Source organism: Neopsephotus bourkii, unplaced genomic scaffold (assembly GCF_033783945.1).
Source record: "Neopsephotus bourkii isolate Nb327-2 ecotype Australia unplaced genomic scaffold, CSIRO-AGI_Nbou_v1 NB_989, whole genome shotgun sequence".
NCBI lineage: Eukaryota > Metazoa > Chordata > Aves > Psittaciformes > Psittacidae > Neopsephotus > Neopsephotus bourkii.
The window spans coordinates 640,175-656,824 of NW_026901481.1; the positions used below are offsets into that span (position 1 = coordinate 640,175).

Here is a 16,650-nt window from a genome sequence, read left to right on the forward strand (position 1 = left end):
GGATAGGGAGGGCTTATTGTGCTCAAGTCTTTTGTCAGCTAGGCTTGCGCTCTGCAGTTCTGAAGTCACTCAGAGCCTCTACTTTCAGTGCTTCCCTAAGGGAGGCTTTTTCCACTTGCTGGTGCATCCCACTGTCAAGAAACTGCCTCTGATCCATGGTGGAATGTTTCTGTGCCTGATTTAGTTTCTCCTAGCGATGGTGAAGAAATTGAGCTCTCAATTTACATGGGGATGTCTTGTCTTTACAATAAGGATTTTCATAGCCTCTAACTCCTGATCTTTGGCCTCATTCCAACTTTGGCAGAACAAAACCCCTTTCCCAAAATGATCCAAGTAGGCTCTTTCTGTGTGTGGAATTACATGGGGTGAGACGAGGACCTCACAACTGTGTGGGCTGGCAGAGGATTGGGTAGAGCATGGTTTGCCTTCCCTAAGGTAAGTTCATGTTGGGCTTTTTACATGTCAAACTGCAAATGCTTCATTCATGGAGCAGTGCCGTGGGGAGAGATGTTGGCACTGGTGATGGCTGACCAGCAAATGGGGTTGATACTGGGTTGAACTGAAACAGGGGAAGTTCAGGTTGGGTATCAAGAAGTTCTCTACTGTGAGGGTGGTGAGGTGCTGGCTCAGGGTGCCCAGAGAAGATGCTCCATCCCTGGCAGTGTGCAAGGCCAGGTTGGACAAGAGTCTTGGGTGACATGGTCTAGTGTGAGATGTCCCTGCCCAACCCAAGATGGTCCTTTCCAACCCAAACTGTGCTATGATTCTGTATACTCAGTGTTCTTGATATCACTTTCATATTAAAACCCTGTCTTTCCCATACTGCTGTCTCTCCCATCTCTCAAATCTGGGTTCTGTCCTTGGTTTTTTCTTTCCCCTGGAGGCTTCTGCGTCTTTCTTCCCCTCCATACAACCAGAAATCAACCCTTTTACCACTCTCAGCCCCATTTTCCGTTCCCAGCTTTTTGTTCGCTCTCTGGCGAGGAGAGCAAACAGCTGCCTCCGTTGCCTGGGCCTTGGGTGGCCAACAGGTCTCCCCTGTGGCCAGCAGGATGAGCAACGCTCCTATCAGTGCCTGACAAGGAGGGGAGAAGCGAAGGGGGCTGGCTGGCAGGCGCTGCAGCAGAGACACATTTCCCCTCCTGCTGCCAACACTGGAGATCGCTGTAAGTCTTTGATTGGCAGCCCAGAATGTGCCCTGAGCTGGGGGTTGTGTCCCTTGAACTCTCCTGGTGCCAGCAGTGTTGCTGTGCAGGGGGGTGGAAGGAGAGGCAGGAGGCAGAGGTGTTTCCAGCCCTCCTGGCTGCGTTTTGCCATGGTCAGTGGATTCGTTTTGCTCAGCTGGCTCTTGATGATGAGGCTTGTGCCGTGCAGAGCAGATCCGAGCCTTCCTCCCCTGGGGAACTGGGCCTGAGGGTTGGAGGGAGGGGGTGGGGAAGAAGCAGGATTGTGGGATTCATCTGGGAAGGAAATGAGCTGAGAGTGAGTCCTAGCCCCTGGGTTTCTCTTCCCTGTCCTCCCCAGGGCTGCAGCTCCCTCCCTTCTACCAGTGACAGGGACCCTGCTGCTGCCCTTCCTCACAGGGGTGAGGGGGTGCCTCTGAGACCTTGAGGTGAACAGTGCTTGACATACAGGGGTGTTCTGTTACAGGAAAGCTAACGCTGGGGAAAGGAGCTGCTGTTTGAGTCGTGGGGAATGTGATCCCATTTCTTTACATGGAAACAAGACCGTGCAAAAAGGCCTTTCCTTCACCTGCATCCCTCGCCACATCCTCAACGGGGCAAGGTGGGAGGAGTTGGGCTCTCTGGGACCTGTTCACTTGGGCACTCTGGCTCCTGATCTTCAGACAAAGAGCTGACAGTGGATTGGGGCGTGCTCCTTCCCCTCCGCTGGGACCAGCGAAGCCTTTGCTGCTTTTGTGTACAGCTGCTGAATCACTGCCCCGCAGGGAGCTGCTGGCTGCTGCCTTAAGCCCAGAGTTAGTGTCTTAGCCCTCAAAAGCTCCCTCTTGAGCCATCCTTTCCATGCCTTCAGTCTGAGCACAGTTACCTGCACAAGATACCTGTTCCCAGTTTAAAATGAAACCGGTTTGATGCCTTGTGCACCTTCCTGTGTAACACAGAGCCTTGGGTTTGGGGCTGAGTGGAATCTAGTTGGTCCTGCCCCTGCAGTGTAACAGCAGCTGTCCTCAGCTGTGCAAACCTTAAACTTGATAACTCCCCTGATGCACTTTTCCCCATCACTCCTGAGATTCTGTGCATTAATTAGAGCATCCCTAATGCTAATAAGCCACGGGGAATAAATGTCTTCTCAGTACATTAATCATAGAATCAGAGAAGAGATGGGATTGGAAAGGACCTTAAGATCATCCAGTTCCAACCTTGCAGCCCAGAAAGCCAACCATATCCTGGGCTGCATCCAAAGGAGTGTGACAGCAGGTCGAAGGAGGTGACCCTGCCCCTCTGCTGTGCTCTTCTGAGACCCCACTTGCAGCACTGTGTGCAGCCCTGATGTCCTCAACATAAGAAGGCCATGGAGCTGTTGGAGCAGGTCCAGAGGAGGCCATGAGGATGCTCAGGGGCTGGAGCAGCTCCTGTATGGAGCCAGGCTGAGAAAGTTGGGGCTGTTCAGCCTGGAGAAGAGAAGCTGCGTGGAGACCTCAGAGCAGCTTCCAGTGTCTGAAGGGGGCCTATAGGGATGCTGGGGATGGACTCTTCATTAGGGACTGTAGCAGTAGGACAAGGGGTAACGGGTTCAAACTGAAAGGGGGATTTAGCTTAGCTATAAGGAAGCTCTTTACTGCGAGGGTGGTGAGGCAATATGGAAAGTGGTGTGAGTGTTGCTCAGATGCAGCTCTATTTTTATCTTTGTGATAGGAACGGAATTAGTGAGTTCTGAGGAGCAGCCGTGGGTAGTTTGATGCGTGCTGCCTCGGTAGGGCAGAGTCTAAGTCACGCTGGGCGACAGCGCAGAGCCGGTGGCTGACGCGACCACGAGAATTTCCCCCTGTTCAAAGCCCATTTGCTTTGATAATCAGGAAAGTTTGCATGGGAAATTATGCAAACCATATGGAAAGCAAAGAACTTTCCAGCTTCGTGCCTGCTTGGCTCTGAAGCAGAGGCTTGCAGCCTGCCTGCACCTTAGCCTAGAGAAGGGATGCAGTGAGCATCACTGGTCCAAGAGGACGTGGTCCAGCTGGGAAACAATACATGGGGGATACTTGTCTGGGTTCAACAGATTTCCCCTGGCAAACCTTGCTGCAGGCACTGGAGATCCTCTCCCACTGGCAGAGGTCACCATCTCCAGCACAGGCAGCAGAGGAGACAAAAGCTCACTCCAGTTCATCCCAGTCAGGTTCAGGCACTGGGAAAATGCTCTCTTCTGACTCTTAAAAGACTTTGGCTTGCTGCTCCAAGGCACAACTAGTTGAATTTCTTCCAAAACAACTACATTTTGAGGTTGTTTTACATCATTCCTGGTCTAACCAGTTCTTCCTGCTGCTTATAGATGCTGGATGAGTTCTGTCCAAGCGCTTGGCATCTTTCAGGCACGGAGTTGAGCAGGTCAGTTCTGCTGCTGGTTTAGTGGGATGGGGGCTCTGCAAACTCTCCTCTCCTCACCACGTTACCAGAGAACCACGGGGGAAAGCAGAATGTGGGTGAGCAGCCCAGGGCCAATTCACCTGCGAGCGATGGAGCCTGGAAGAAGCGAGTTCTGCAGCCCGCTGCCAGGGGAGAAGGAAATGATGCAACTTCCAGCAGGTCTTGCTGAGCTGCTCCTGAGCATAACCAGGCCCTGGAGGCCAGCGAGGGCTGGGGCCGCTGCTCCCAGGGCTTTGCTGCCTGCACCCTGGGCTGTTTTGCTCCTGAAGGTAAAGGCAGCAGCTCCGTGCCTGTGCCCAGCTCCAGTGGGCCTGGTGCTGGAGGGCAGCCCTGGAAGGGGTCCAGCTGGACACTGGAACCACCTTTGCTGTTGTGCTTGAAGGGAAGTCCTTCCCTACCTGCTGCTGGCTCTCTTGGCTGCAGCGTGCCAAGGCAGGGATCGCTGCCCCCGTTCCTCCATGGTTCACTTCCAGAAGCACCCTTTACCCCCTGAGAAGTCTTCTCCTTACCGATAACCCCACAGAGCTCCCTCCCACCCATGCCTCCAGCACTGAGACAGTGCTCGGGTTACCCCGACCTCAGGTTACCCCGAGAGTCCGAGAGTCCAGCGCAGGGCAACTAAGATGATGAAGGGAGTGGAGCATCTCCCTTATGAGGAGAGGCTGAGGGAGCTGGGTCTCTACAGTTTGGAGAAGAGGAGATTGAGGGGTGACCTTATTAGTGTATATAAATATATAAAGGGGGAGTGTCCCGAGGATGGAGCCAGGCTCTTCTCAGTGGCAAACAATGATAGGACAAGGGGCAATGGGTACAAACTGGAACACAAGAGGTTCCACTTAAACTAGAAGAAACTTCTTCTCAGTGAGGTGACAGAACACTGGACCAGGCTGCCCAGGGAGGTTGTGGGGTCTCCTTCTCTGGAGACATTCAAAACCCGCCTGGACACGTTCCTGTGTAACCTTATCTGGGTGTTCCTGCTCCGGCAGGGGGATTGGACTGGATGAGCTTTTGAGGTCCCTTCCAATCTCTAACATACTGTGATACTGTGTGATACTGTGACCTCCGGCTCCATCAGAGCGCAGACAGGGGGGTTTGGGCAGCTGGCACATGCTGTCTCTGTCATGGAGCCCCCAGGCATCTCCCTGAGACCCCCCCTCCGTGCACACACAATAATCTGCAGGCATCAGTTTCCTCCCCTGTCTCCCCACGCGACCCGAGCAGGGATCGCTGCACAAAAGGAAGATGCCACCGACTCTCTTGACCCCTGAACTGAGCTGCCTCTGGGGAGGCAGAGGGCTGGGGCTGAGCCCGCAGAGGAGGGCTTGCAGCTGCCCTTGTGCCCTAAGGGGGGAGACATATGGGGGTGCCAGTCAATGGGACGGGGAGAAAGGAGAGGAAATGGGTGTTTTCTTAGCGCCCGGCCCCCCAGCCCCTGGGAACTTTATGGCTTTGGAATATTAAGAGGCAGGAAAGTTAATTAATACCCAGAACAAAGGCAGGGCTCTCTGGCTCCTGGGAGAAGGAAGCAGTGGAGACAGGAAGGGAAAATCGGTGCTGTCTGAAATGCTTGGTTTCTATGTTTTATCATAGGGGTGAAGGCCACGGTGGGGGTGAAGGGCTTGAATTCTGGAGGCCAATAAAGACAAAGGGCCAGGAGGGTTTGTTGGCTGAGCTATAGGAACAGCTCCAATTGCCTGGTTCAACCTGGGGACTGAGCCTGGGACGGTGCAGGGCAGTGTTTGTAGCACTGTGCTGCTCAGAGTCGCTGTTTCCCTTCCTCGAGGTGATGCTTTCGCTGCCCATGTAGCATCCTTGCTGCCCATGTAGCATCCTTGCTGCCCATGTAGCATCCTTGCTGCCCACATAGCATCCTTGCTGCCCATGTAGCATCCTTGCTGCCCATGTAGCATCCTTGCTGCCCATGTAGCATCCTTGCTGCCTACGTAGCATCCTTGCTGCCCATGTAGCATCCTTGCTGCCCATGTAGCATCCTTGATGCTCACGTAGCATCCTTGCTGCCCATGTAGCATCCTTGATGCTCACGTAGCATCCTTGCTGCCCATGTAGCATCCTTGATGCTCACGTAGCATCCTTGCTGCCCATGTAGCATCCTTGCTGCCCATGTAGCATCCTTGCTGCCCATGTAGCATCCTTGCTGCCCATGTAGCATCCTTGCTGCCTACGTAGCATCCTTGCTGCCCATGTAGCATCCTTGCTGCCCATGTAGCATCCTTGATGCTCACGTAGCATCCTTGCTGCCCATGTAGCATCCTTGCTGCCCATGTAGCATCCTTGCTGCCCATGTAGCATCCTTGCTGCCCATGTAGCATCCTTGCTGCCCATGTAGCATCCTTCCTCCCCAGCTTCTGCTGCCTCTCCTGTTCCCAGCACTGGAGCTCTGTGCAGTGCTGCTGCTGCTGCCTGGAGTCACGTCGTCCCACATGGAGCATCCTTCACCCCTTGGCTTCTCCCTAAGGGTCAGTGTTGCAGGGTGGCTGTTGCCCACCTGGTATCTAGCTCAGGCTTTAGAGAGACCGAGGGGTTGCTCCACGCTCTGCTCTAAGGCACATACAGGCAACCAGACCCTGTTCTCACAAGTGAGAATGCTTGGGCATGGATTATTTAGCTTAAACACCCAAATAAATACACGGAGAGAACCTGTTATCTGCCACAGGAGCCACTCCTCTGTGTGCCTTGAAATGGCTCTGAGCTCTGCGTGCTGAATAAAGACTTCGGAGCTCTGTGTGCCCTGTACCTGGAGGCCCTGGGCCTGAACCCCTTCTCTGCCTTATGTAGACTGGCAGGTCTTTGGTCTGTGGAGCACTAAACTTGATGCAGACCTAATGGAGCCTTTGTGTGATGCTGGTGTCTAAAGGATGCTTCCAGTCCTGTGTCCTAGTGCAGTGCTCCATCCAATAGCCCACGGTCACTCTGTGGTTATCCCACTGCCGTGATGGTTGACAACTGCTTTCTGCATCCCACCCGTGAGCAGCAGTGAGGTCCAGCTGAAGGAGCGGGGCAGCTTAGCTCAGGACAGCAAGCAAGGGCTCCTGGCTGGTGCCCAGCAGGCGTCGGAGCCCAACGTGTGCTTGGAATCAGGGGCTGGCTGCTACAAACAGGGAGTGCAGGAACTGCCAGGCTTGATGGTGCCCAGGGTCCATCCCTGACCCCTGCACATGGGTACCTGGGCACCCGGTTCCCGTGCTGGGTACCACTGAGCTACCTGGCCTGGCTCTGCTTTACCTTGTCCCCTCTCCATAGCAGTGAGAGCATCAGGCAGATCTCACCACCACCGTGCCTGCGGGTCTGCCCATCCGTGTGCCCATCGTGCGGGCAGTTGCATTCCTGGAGGAAGCACCACAGCCAGAGGAGGAGGAAAGCAGTTTGGGGAGATACTGATCCAAGCTTGGTCTTCCCCACGTGGGCTTGTGCAGCCCTGGGCTCCTGGGGCTCCATCCTTTCATAGAATCATAGAATAGTTCGGGTTGGAAAGGACCTTAAGATCATCAAGTTCCAACCCCCTGCCATGGGCAGGGACACCTTGCTCATGTCCAGCCTGAATGCTTGTGTATGGTGCAGTTGCTTGGAGGAGGTAGAGAGTGAGGCAGGGATGGAGGATGCTGCTTAGGACCTACCTACAGCGCTCTGCTACCCAGGTGATCCTTCCCCAGTGCCAGCACAGCTTTAACAGTGAGGTGCTGGGGCTAATCAAGATGGACAGACAAACAAAACAGCATCTCTGCATCCCGCAGCCAGCAGCAAGAGAGAAAGCAGATGGGCCAGAGGAGGCAGGGAGCTGCTGCTAAATGGATTGATGGAGAGGCCTTTAAGAGAGATGGATTGGAGAGGGAGCCGCTGGAGGAAAGGGCCGGGGCGGCCGCGCTGTGAATGGGGCAGGGGCCCAGGGAGATGATGGGAAGGGAGAAAGGCCTGCAGATAACAGATGGATGGACACAAAGACTGGAAGGGAAGAGAGGGACAGATGGACAGGCAATAGAGAGAGTCAGGAGAAGAGAGGGATCTGGACATAATTAGATTGGATCCGATTATGACAGACTCGATTAGAGCAATATTATGATCAGGAGCTTCTGTCGCTATTTGGCTTTTAGGGGGGAACAAAGCCAGAGAGCACGTGGGGAAGGGGGACAAGCAAAGGCAAAGGGAACCGGGCAGGATGAAAGGAAGGGGGCTCCTTGTGAAAGCTGTCAGTGGTGGTGGTGACAGATTGTCTGGTTATGGAGCACCAGGGCCGTCTGTCACCGGGCGCTCACAAAACCTGCACTCAGTAAGAGCCAGGGAGACAAAGAGAGGAGAGGAGAGGAGAGGAGAGGAGAGGAGAGGAGAGGAGAGGAGAGGAGAGGAGAGGAGAGGAGAGGAGAGGAGAGGAGAGGAGAGGAGAGGATAGGAGAGGAGAGGAGAGGATGAGAGGAGAGGAGAGGATGAGAGGAGAGGAGAGGATGAGAGGAGAGGAGAGGAGAGGAGAGGATGAGAGGAGAGGATGAGAGGAGAGGAGAGGAGAGGAGAGGAGAGGAGAGGAGAGGAGAGGAGAGGAGAGGAGAGGAGAGGAGAGGAGAGGAGAGGAGAGGATGAGGGGGGTATCAGAGCCAGGAGCTGCTGTCACAGCCACGAGCACGTGCCCAGGGTATGGGGAGAGCCACGAAGGTGAGGACCCTTCTGCCATGCATTAGGGGCACGCAGCAGCATGGGGGTGCTGAGGGGTGCTGGGCCTTGCTCAGCCTCCTGCCCACACGCACGTGTCCTCTGCAGCCCCCTCCACAAAGCACCTTTGGGCCCGGCTGGAGCAAGGGGAGTGGGGTCTCTGATGGCTTGGCTGTGGGGAGAGGTCCAGAGCAGCTCTGCTGGAGGAGACCTTGCCATGGGGAGGAGCTGGGTGGCCACAGGGGGCTCAGCATCGTTGGTCCTTGCTGGAGAGGTGAGTGCAGGCCCACCGTGCGGGTGAGGGTCCCAGCTGATGGTACCCATCCTGCTGATGCTCCCCAGGGTCTGCGTCCTTCCAGTGCTTGGGAGCTGGGGCAGGGATCTCCTTCAGGTCTTCCTGTTTGGACACGCAGCTCCTCACTGTGGAGCAGTCACCAGAGTGCGTGTGGGCTCCAGCAGCACAAGGGTTAAAGCTGCCTCTTTCCTGACCGGCCCAGGCCAGCGTGGTCCCCAGTGGCTGTGTGCAATCTGGCACCTCATCTCCTGCCAAACACAGCCTCTTCTCCTCTCTTCTCTACCTCCCAGTGCCCTCCTTGCACCACACGGGAGCCCCGGGGCACCAAACCCAGCTCGGGTCCCCCCGGCCCCACATCACACTCGGGGTCCCTGTGGGTCGAGTGGGCAGGTCCTGGAGGGCTTCATCCCCCTTGGATGGAAAAGCCACAGCGGCCCCACCTGGGTGCCCCAAGGCACAGGTACCAAGGGGGGTTAACAGGTACCAAGGGGGTTAACAGGTACCAAGGGGGGTTAACAGGTACCAAGGGGGGTTAAGAGGCTGGATGGGAGCCCACTGGTGCTCAGCAGCCTCTTTCTCCCTGAGCACGGTATTGAAGGGCAGGCCCAGGAGCTCAGAGGGAGCGAGGGGCTCTGCAGGCTCCAGCCTCTGGGCTCCTGCTTGGGTTTGATGCCAGTTCCTCCCCCAGGAATCTGCGGAGCTCAGAACAAAGCCAGAGGGTTCCTTGCTTGGGTTCCACCAGCCCCAGGGTATCTGGAGCTCAGGATCCCTTGCTGAGGGCGAGGCAGCAGCCAAAAATCCCAGGTCCTGTGGGATGCAGGCTCTGAGCAGGGAGCAGGGGGGACTGCAGTGATGGGATGGGATGGGGGGGGGGGATACTGGCTTGGATTGCAGAAGGGGCTTGAGTTTCTCCCTCTGCCATCACCTCCCCACAAGGCCGTGGCTTCATCTTCTCCCATGTGCTGGCCAGCTCGGCAGGGCTCTGTGAGTGCCCAGGGCAGGCACTGGGGCTGTTCCCAGGCAGGACAGGATCCGGATGCTGGAGGTGAAGGGGGCATTCAGTAACCTGCGGGAGGAGGGAGGCTGCGAGGCTGCCTCCGGCCAGGGCAGAGCTCAGGTGTCTGCCCCATGGGAAGTGTCCCTGCTCGGTGCTTGTGTCCCTGCAGCCAGGCAGAGGGGCTGGCACCGGGCCGTGTCCCCTGCTGTGTCCTGAAGCCGGGCAGTTTGTGTCCCATGGAGTGCTCCCGAAGGGATCCAGGCTGGGAGGATGGATCTGACAATGCTTCCACTTGAGGCATCGAGAACCTGAGTGGGAGGATGCTGGTGGGAACTGGGACCTGAATGGGAGGATGCTGGTGGGAGATGGAGCCTGGAGGCTGCTGATGGGAGCTGGAACCTGGAGGCTGCTGATGGGAGATGGAGCCTGGGGAGTGGAACCTGGAGGCTGCTGGAGGGAGCTGGCGAGCGCGGAGGACAGCCTAGGCTGCTGATGGGACTGGACTGAGGCTGCTGATGGAGCTGACCAGCTGCTGAGGAGCTGGACTGAGGCTGCTGGGAGCGGAGCCTGGAGGCTGCTGGAGGGAGCTGGAGCCGTGAGGCTGCTGGAGGGAGCTGGAACCTGGAGGCTGCTGATGGGAGATGGAGCCTGGAGGCTGCTGATGGGAGCTGGAACCTGGAGGCTGCTGATGGGAACTGGAACCTGGAGGCTGCTGGAGGAGCTGGACGCTGCTGATGGGAGCTGGAGCCTGGAGGCTGCTGATGGGAGCTGGAGCCTGGAGGCTGCTGATGGGAGCTGGAACCTGGAGGCTGCTGATGGGAGCTGGAACCTGGAGGCTGCTGATGGGAGCTGGAGCCTGGAGGCTGCTGATGGGAGCTGGAACCTGGAGGCTGCTGATGGGAACTGGAACCTGGAGGCTGCTGGAGGGAGCTGGAACCTGGAGGCTGCTGATGGGAGCTGGAGCCTGGAGGCTGCTGGAGGGAGATGGAGCCTGGAGGCTGCTGATGGGAGCTGGAACCTGGAGGCTGCTGATGGGAGATGGAACCTGGAGGCTGCTGGAGGGAGCTGGAACCTGGAGGCTGCTGGAGGGAGCTGGAGCCTGGAGGCTGCTGATGGGAGCTGGAGCCTGGAGGCTGCTGATGGGAGCTGGAACCTGGAGGCTGCTGATGGGAGCTGGAGCCTGGAGGCTGCTGGAGGGAGCTGGAGCCTGGAGGCTGCTGGAGGGAGCTGGAACCTGGAGGCTGCTGATGGGAGCTGGAGCCTGGAGGCTGCTGGAGGCCCTGCGGGGCCAGCCCGCACCAGATCTGGTGCCCCAGGAGCCAGCCCAGCCCCGTTCCATCGCTCCCCGAGCGGGGCCCGGCAGGGAGCCCGCAGCATCCCGGGCTCAGCTGCGGAGAGAGGCGGGGCCGGGCTGGCTCCTGGCAGCGGGATCGGGACGGGAGCAGAGGAGCGCGGGAGGGGCCCCGGGGGAGCCGCGGGTGCAGGCGGGGCAAGGAGGGATGCGGGAGGTGCGGAGGGATCGGGGTGCAGAGGGATGCAGGGTGTGCAGGGATGCGGGGTGCAGAGGGATGCGGGGTGCAGGGATGCGGGGTGCAGAGGGATGGGGGTGCGGAGGGATGCGGGGTACACGGAGGGATGCGGGGTGCGGAGGGATGCGGGATGCAGAGGGATGCGGGAGGTGCGGAGGGGTGCAGAGGGATGCAGGAGGCGCAGGGATGGGGGGCACGGAGGGATGCGGGGGGCACGGAGGGATGGGGGGTGCGGAGGGATGCGGGAGGTGCAGAGGGATCAGGGTGCGGAGGGATGGGGGGTGCGGAGGGATGCGGGAGGTGCAGAGGGATGCGGGGTGCTGGAGGGGCTGTGCGAGCCCTGTGGCCTGCACGTGCCGCTCGTGTGCCCGCACGTGTGCGCGTGAGGGATGCGCTCCCCGGGCGTGCGGTGCCCATGAGCTCCTTGGGCCAGTGTTGGTTTCTCATCGGTGCCATGGCAATGGGAGCCCGGCTCCTCGGCACCACCTGAGCCCGCGGCCGCGGCCTGCAAACTGGGCCCATCTGCGGCTCCCTGCCGTGGGCTGCACATCAGCCGGGCACCAGTGCCCATCCCTGGGCTCTGCCGGCCTCAGGGAACCCGGGGGGGACAAAACCCCCAGCGCTCATGGAAGGAGATGGGAGCAGGAGGCTCTCCAGGAGGCGAACAGCGGGGAGGTCTGGGAGGGATGCGTCTGTGTGGGATGGGGATGCAGGGATTTCAGGGCAGGGAGTTCAGTGAGGACAAACCAGAGCAGAGGTTAAGAGGAGGACTCAGAATCAGAGAAGAGAGGCAGAGACCAGTTCTAACCCACCAAAGGGATCCCTGTTTCATGGTTCAACAGGGGATGGGTGTTTCACAGCGATGCCTCTGTATTCTGGGTACCACTTTCTTCTCTTTCCTCCCCAAACTTTGCTACAGGTGAATTCTACAGCAGCTCCCAAGCAGGACCCATGGGGTAGCTGCTGCTGCTGTAGAGCCTGTCTGGGAGCAGCCACCAGCACTCGCCCACCCCACACATGAGCCCAGGGACCCCATGCAAGCTGCTTGCCCATGGCCACACGCACCCACACCACGGCTGCGGGGCTGCCCATCACTGGGAGCCACCGGGAGAGCTCAGCCCCATCCTTGCCTTGGCTGCTCCTCATCCCGCCCCAGCGCAGGGACTTGCCTCTCTGCCCCTCTCCCCTTCCCACACCCACTCCCAGCTCCATCCCTCCTTATGAAATATGCACAGGGAACAGATGTCGCCTTCTCCCCGAGCACCCTCCCTCCCTCCCAGCCCACCACCTCCATCCACCCTCCAGGACCACATCCAACCTCCACCTCCCTCCTCTCCCGGGGGCTCCAACCTCCTGCACAGCCAATGGCATCCCCTCTCTTGGCTTTAATATTTATGAGGGGGGGAGCAGCGGAGCGGCCAATGAGGCAGCCGGGGTCGGACCCGGCCTGCGAGGCTGGGGTGTATAAATAGCGATGGGGCACATGCCTCCTTGGGGTGCCCATCTCCATGCACCGCGGCCCGCTCCTGCCCAAGGGGTAGCATGCCTGGGCCCCGAGGCTTCTTGGGGGGCTCTCCCTGACCCCCCAAGTCCATCCCAGGGAGCAGCACCCGGTGCGCACGCAGGGAAACTTCCTGCCTCCTCAATGGACGGATGAGCCAAGCGGTTCCTCCCTGCCTGGATTACCTGGAGCTCCATCCTAGAAGGGGGAAGCTGGAGCCTGGGAATGGTCGTCGGCCTGGGGGTAAGGTGGCTGTCCTGGCACGGGGTGGCAGTGCTCTGGGGGTGGCTGCCAGGTTTGGTGCTGCTGCAATGGGAATGGGGTGCGTGGGGAGGAGCAGCGTGGTCCATGCGGGAAGATCCACGGGGAAGGGGCTCAACTTTGGGGTGAGGTTTAATGCACAAACCTGCATCAGGGTGCATCCTCTGCTTTGGGCTTGGTGATGGGGTGGGGGATTTCTGATGAGGAGAAAGAGAAGGAAGATCCATTGGGATGGCCTGGGAGTGGGTCCCAGACAGACTTTACATGGCCAGGGAGGCTTCAGACACCGTCACTGGGGTTTTGCTGGAGGCAGGGCTGTTCAGTGCAGGTTTAAAAGAGCTTCTTGTGATGGGTGGATGCGGGAAGGTGGCACTTTACACCTCTGAAGGAAAGTGATGAAGAACCGCTCAGAGCACACATCACCCATGCAAAGGAAAAGCGCTTTGAGGGCTGGCCCAAGCCAGTGCAGGAGGGCTGGGATACGGAGCTCACCTGGGGCCGGTCCTGAGACTTGGCTCCATGCAGACGCTCTGGTTGGTCCCTGCCAACATCCAGCATCAACCGAGCCCCCCGCGGGGCTGCTGCCCTCTGTGTTGGAGGCACCTCCAGTTCACCCCCAGGATCCCGAGGCAGCACCAACAGCGTCGCTGCCCCACAGCCTCTGCAGAGGAGGAGGAGGGTGAAGTGCCCCACGTGTGCCCGGGGCTGGTGCCCTCGGAGGGGTGGGAGATGGGTGCTTGTCCCCTTCCTGTGCTGCAGCACGAGAGCAGAACAGGCCGGTTGGTTCGGGAGCGGCAGCGCTGGGGTAGGAGGGAGGTGGAAGTGAGTGCAGGCGGTGCCAGGGCTCTAACGCATCCCCATGAGCAGCGGGGGCAGAGTGCATCCTACAGCTGCAAGCGTGATCCTGGATGTCCACGCACTGATGCTGGAGGTGCAGACCCATCAGGGGTCAACCCAGAGCCAAGCTCCCCTCTGCCTCCACACTGCAGCCCCTCCGGAGCTATTCCTGTGGCTGGGGCAGCATCCCTGCCCTGCTGGGCATCACCCATGGGCACGCTGCTCCTGAGGGCTGCAGGAGGGGGCTGCATCCGGGAGGAGGTGCTGGGGCTGTGGGAAGGGGACGGGAGCAGAAGGGGAAAAGACGGAAGGGGGACAGAGGAGGTTAAACCAGGTGCAGGAGTCACGGATGCAGGAACGGCTGCAGCAGAGGGGGCTGATTCAGGAACCCCTTGGTCGTGGTGCTTGGTCCCTGGTTTGTCCTCCCCCGACGGCAGGGGCAGAAGCTGAACACAAACCTCAGCTGTGCCCTGAGGACAGTGCGGTTTATGGCGAGCTCAAAGCCTTGTGGATCCCGAGTGCGGCGTTCCCAAAAGCTCCAGGCTGCCTAAACTTCTTGTTTAGGATTTGGGCCTTTTCCTTTAATGCTGGCAGTGGTTTTTGTTATAGGAAACCAGCCCAGGGGAGTTTCTTTGGTGAAAACTGGATATCGTGGTGCAATGGTGAGCACCAATGATGAGCATGGGTGTGTGTGTGTGTGTGTGTGTGTGTGCGCAGGGATGCCCGACTCGGGGCAGATTTACAAGGGAGTGTAAATTCTTGCTCCTGAATGGATGTGGGATGCTCCCAGTGGAGTTTTTCCATGGGAACATTTGCACGTATGTGCCGGGGAACGTACATGTGTACGTGTGTACATGTGTACATGTGTACATATGTACATGTGTACGTGTGGATGTGTGGATGTGTACCCGTGCGTTTGTTGAAGCGTGCAAAGAAGCAGCCCCGTACATTATGGGGTGCTCAGGGGGGGATGCGCAGTCATTTCTATGCAGTTTTATGGGGTTCCTTTCTGCAAACACCCCACACACACTTTTAAAGCGGGATATGGACGATTCCTCCCCGTCCGTTTCGCTCCCGTGTCTCAGTCCTATGGCTCAAGACAAGCCTGCCAGGCCCAAGAGGGGGAATGTGCCGTACATCTCTGCCTGGCTGCCTTCCCAGCCACGCTGCCAGCGCTTCCCCATCGGAAGTTGGTTCCCGCTCCCCTTCCCCTGCCCGGGGGGGATCGCCTGCAGCAGGACCTGCTTTTCCCAGAGCTGCTCCCAGTGCTGGAGCTGGGGGGGAAGGCAGCGAGGGGGAGGAGAAGGGAGAGGAGAGGCAGATTTGGCACCCGGAGGGAGCGGGAGCCAGCGTCTGTTTGGACACATCAAGCGAAGCAGCTGTGTTGGGTTCCATATGTCGGGGGTGCCAGGCTCCGTGACATACGGGCTCATTTAGCGTACAATGAGCCCCCCCTGCCTCTCGCCCCTGCGGTCTGGTTTCCCCATTGCTCATCCACCACCTGGCATCCCTCCGGAGAGGCAGGAGAACGGCTCCCACCTCCTCCCAGGGCCGCTCCACCGGCTCCTTTCCACCCTCCGTGACCGGGATCCCGGAGCCGATCCCAGGATGGGGTCCATCAGGGACCGAGGCTGCAGGGCAAGGGGAGCAAAGAGCCGGGTTCAATCCTTGCCGCCCTCGCACTGAGAGCCCTTGTGCTTCTGTTTCCTAGAGCACGCAGGAGGCCGGCTCTGACCCCGACAGCTCCAGAACTGGGTCCTGCCCCAGCTGCGAGGGAAGAGCCCGCGATCTCTGAGCTCATACAGGGGATATTTCCCTATCTATCTGTTTATTTTATATGCCTCCTGCTATCGTTCACCCATTATTTATAGCGGACGGTGTCGCCCACCCCTCGAGTTTTCCAGGAAAAAGGGAAAAACTCAAAATTCCCTTGCGGAGACTGTGATGAGGATGAAGAGGAGGAGAATAACCAGGAGCTTGCTGTGAGCCGGAGACCTCTCATCGAAGCAGAGCAGCTCTGCTCCAGCGTCGTGCTTGGGTCAGCCCGTCCTGCCGCCGCCCCGGAGCATCCACCCGTGTGCCCCCCCTTCCTCACAGCGATGATGCTCAACTCGGACCAGACAGAGCTCGACCTGGCCCCGACGCACTCCGAGTCCGAGTCCGTCTTCAGCGACTGCGGTGGGGCCCACCCGGGCAGCACCGAGGACGCCGGCGCCGTCGCTTTGTGCGCTGCATCCCGCATGGAGCCGGGGGAAGCGGTGAAGAAGGAGCTGCAGCACCTGAGCCGGGAGGAGCGCCGGCGGCGGCGCCGCGCCACGGCCAAGTACCGCACGGCGCACGCCACGCGGGAGCGCATCCGTGTCGAAGCCTTCAACATGGCCTTTGCGGAGCTGCGGAAGCTGCTGCCCACGCTGCCGCCGGACAAGAAGCTCTCCAAGATCGAGATCCTGCGCCTGGCCATCTGCTACATCTCCTACCTGAACCATGTGCTGGATGTCTGAGCCTCCTGCCTCAACATGTGCTGCCCATCCCAGCCAAGGGCTCCAGTCCCTCTGTCCACTTCGACCCGAACCACACATCAGGCATCCAAAGCGCTGTGCCTGTGTCCATCCATCTGTTCCAATGGACCACGTCCCCAGCTGCCTGCTCTACCCCCTCTCCAAACCATGTCCTGTGTTTCCCCACCACCAAGCCCAAGTCCGTCTGTCTTTCCATCCTGCTTGAGCCAGGCTGGGTGTTTGGTCCATCACCATCTGTCTGGCCTGCTGGATCTGCTGCCTGCAGCCTGGGCTGGCCATGCCTGCTTCCAGCTTCTGTCCATCCTTCTGCTGCGCATCCCACCCGTACTGCCTGCTGCATCCTGACTGCGTCCGTCTGCCCGCCCCGTCTGCTCCCTGACCCACACACACAGGAGCCACTGGGCCCCAGCCTCTCTGTGGCACCTTTATTACGAGCCACGAAGAACTGGA

The 16,650-nt window shown here is 58.9% G+C and overlaps 2 protein-coding genes across 2 annotated transcripts in view; one reads left to right on the forward strand and one right to left on the reverse strand.

Moving 5' to 3' along the window:
- Positions 1-15,739, reverse strand: part of COPA (COPI coat complex subunit alpha) — a 49,595-nt gene extending 33,856 nt beyond the window's left edge. Inside the window, exon 1 of the mRNA XM_061359477.1 lies at positions 15,733-15,739. The gene's annotated coding sequence lies outside the window, so the exon portion shown is untranslated. The remainder of the gene's footprint in view (positions 1-15,732) is intronic.
- Positions 15,740-15,780: 41 nt separating this feature from the next.
- NHLH1 (nescient helix-loop-helix 1) lies at positions 15,781-16,182 on the forward strand. The gene has a single exon (XM_061359485.1). The coding sequence runs from the start codon at positions 15,781-15,783 to the stop codon at positions 16,180-16,182; it is 402 nt and encodes a 133-aa protein (XP_061215469.1).
- The last annotated feature ends 468 nt before the right edge of the window (positions 16,183-16,650 follow it).

Excerpts from the sequence above, each read along its gene's own strand:
- NHLH1 (XM_061359485.1), top strand. The coding sequence starts at position 15,781 with ATGATGCTCAACTCGGACCAGACAGAGCTCGACCTGGCCCCGACGCAC.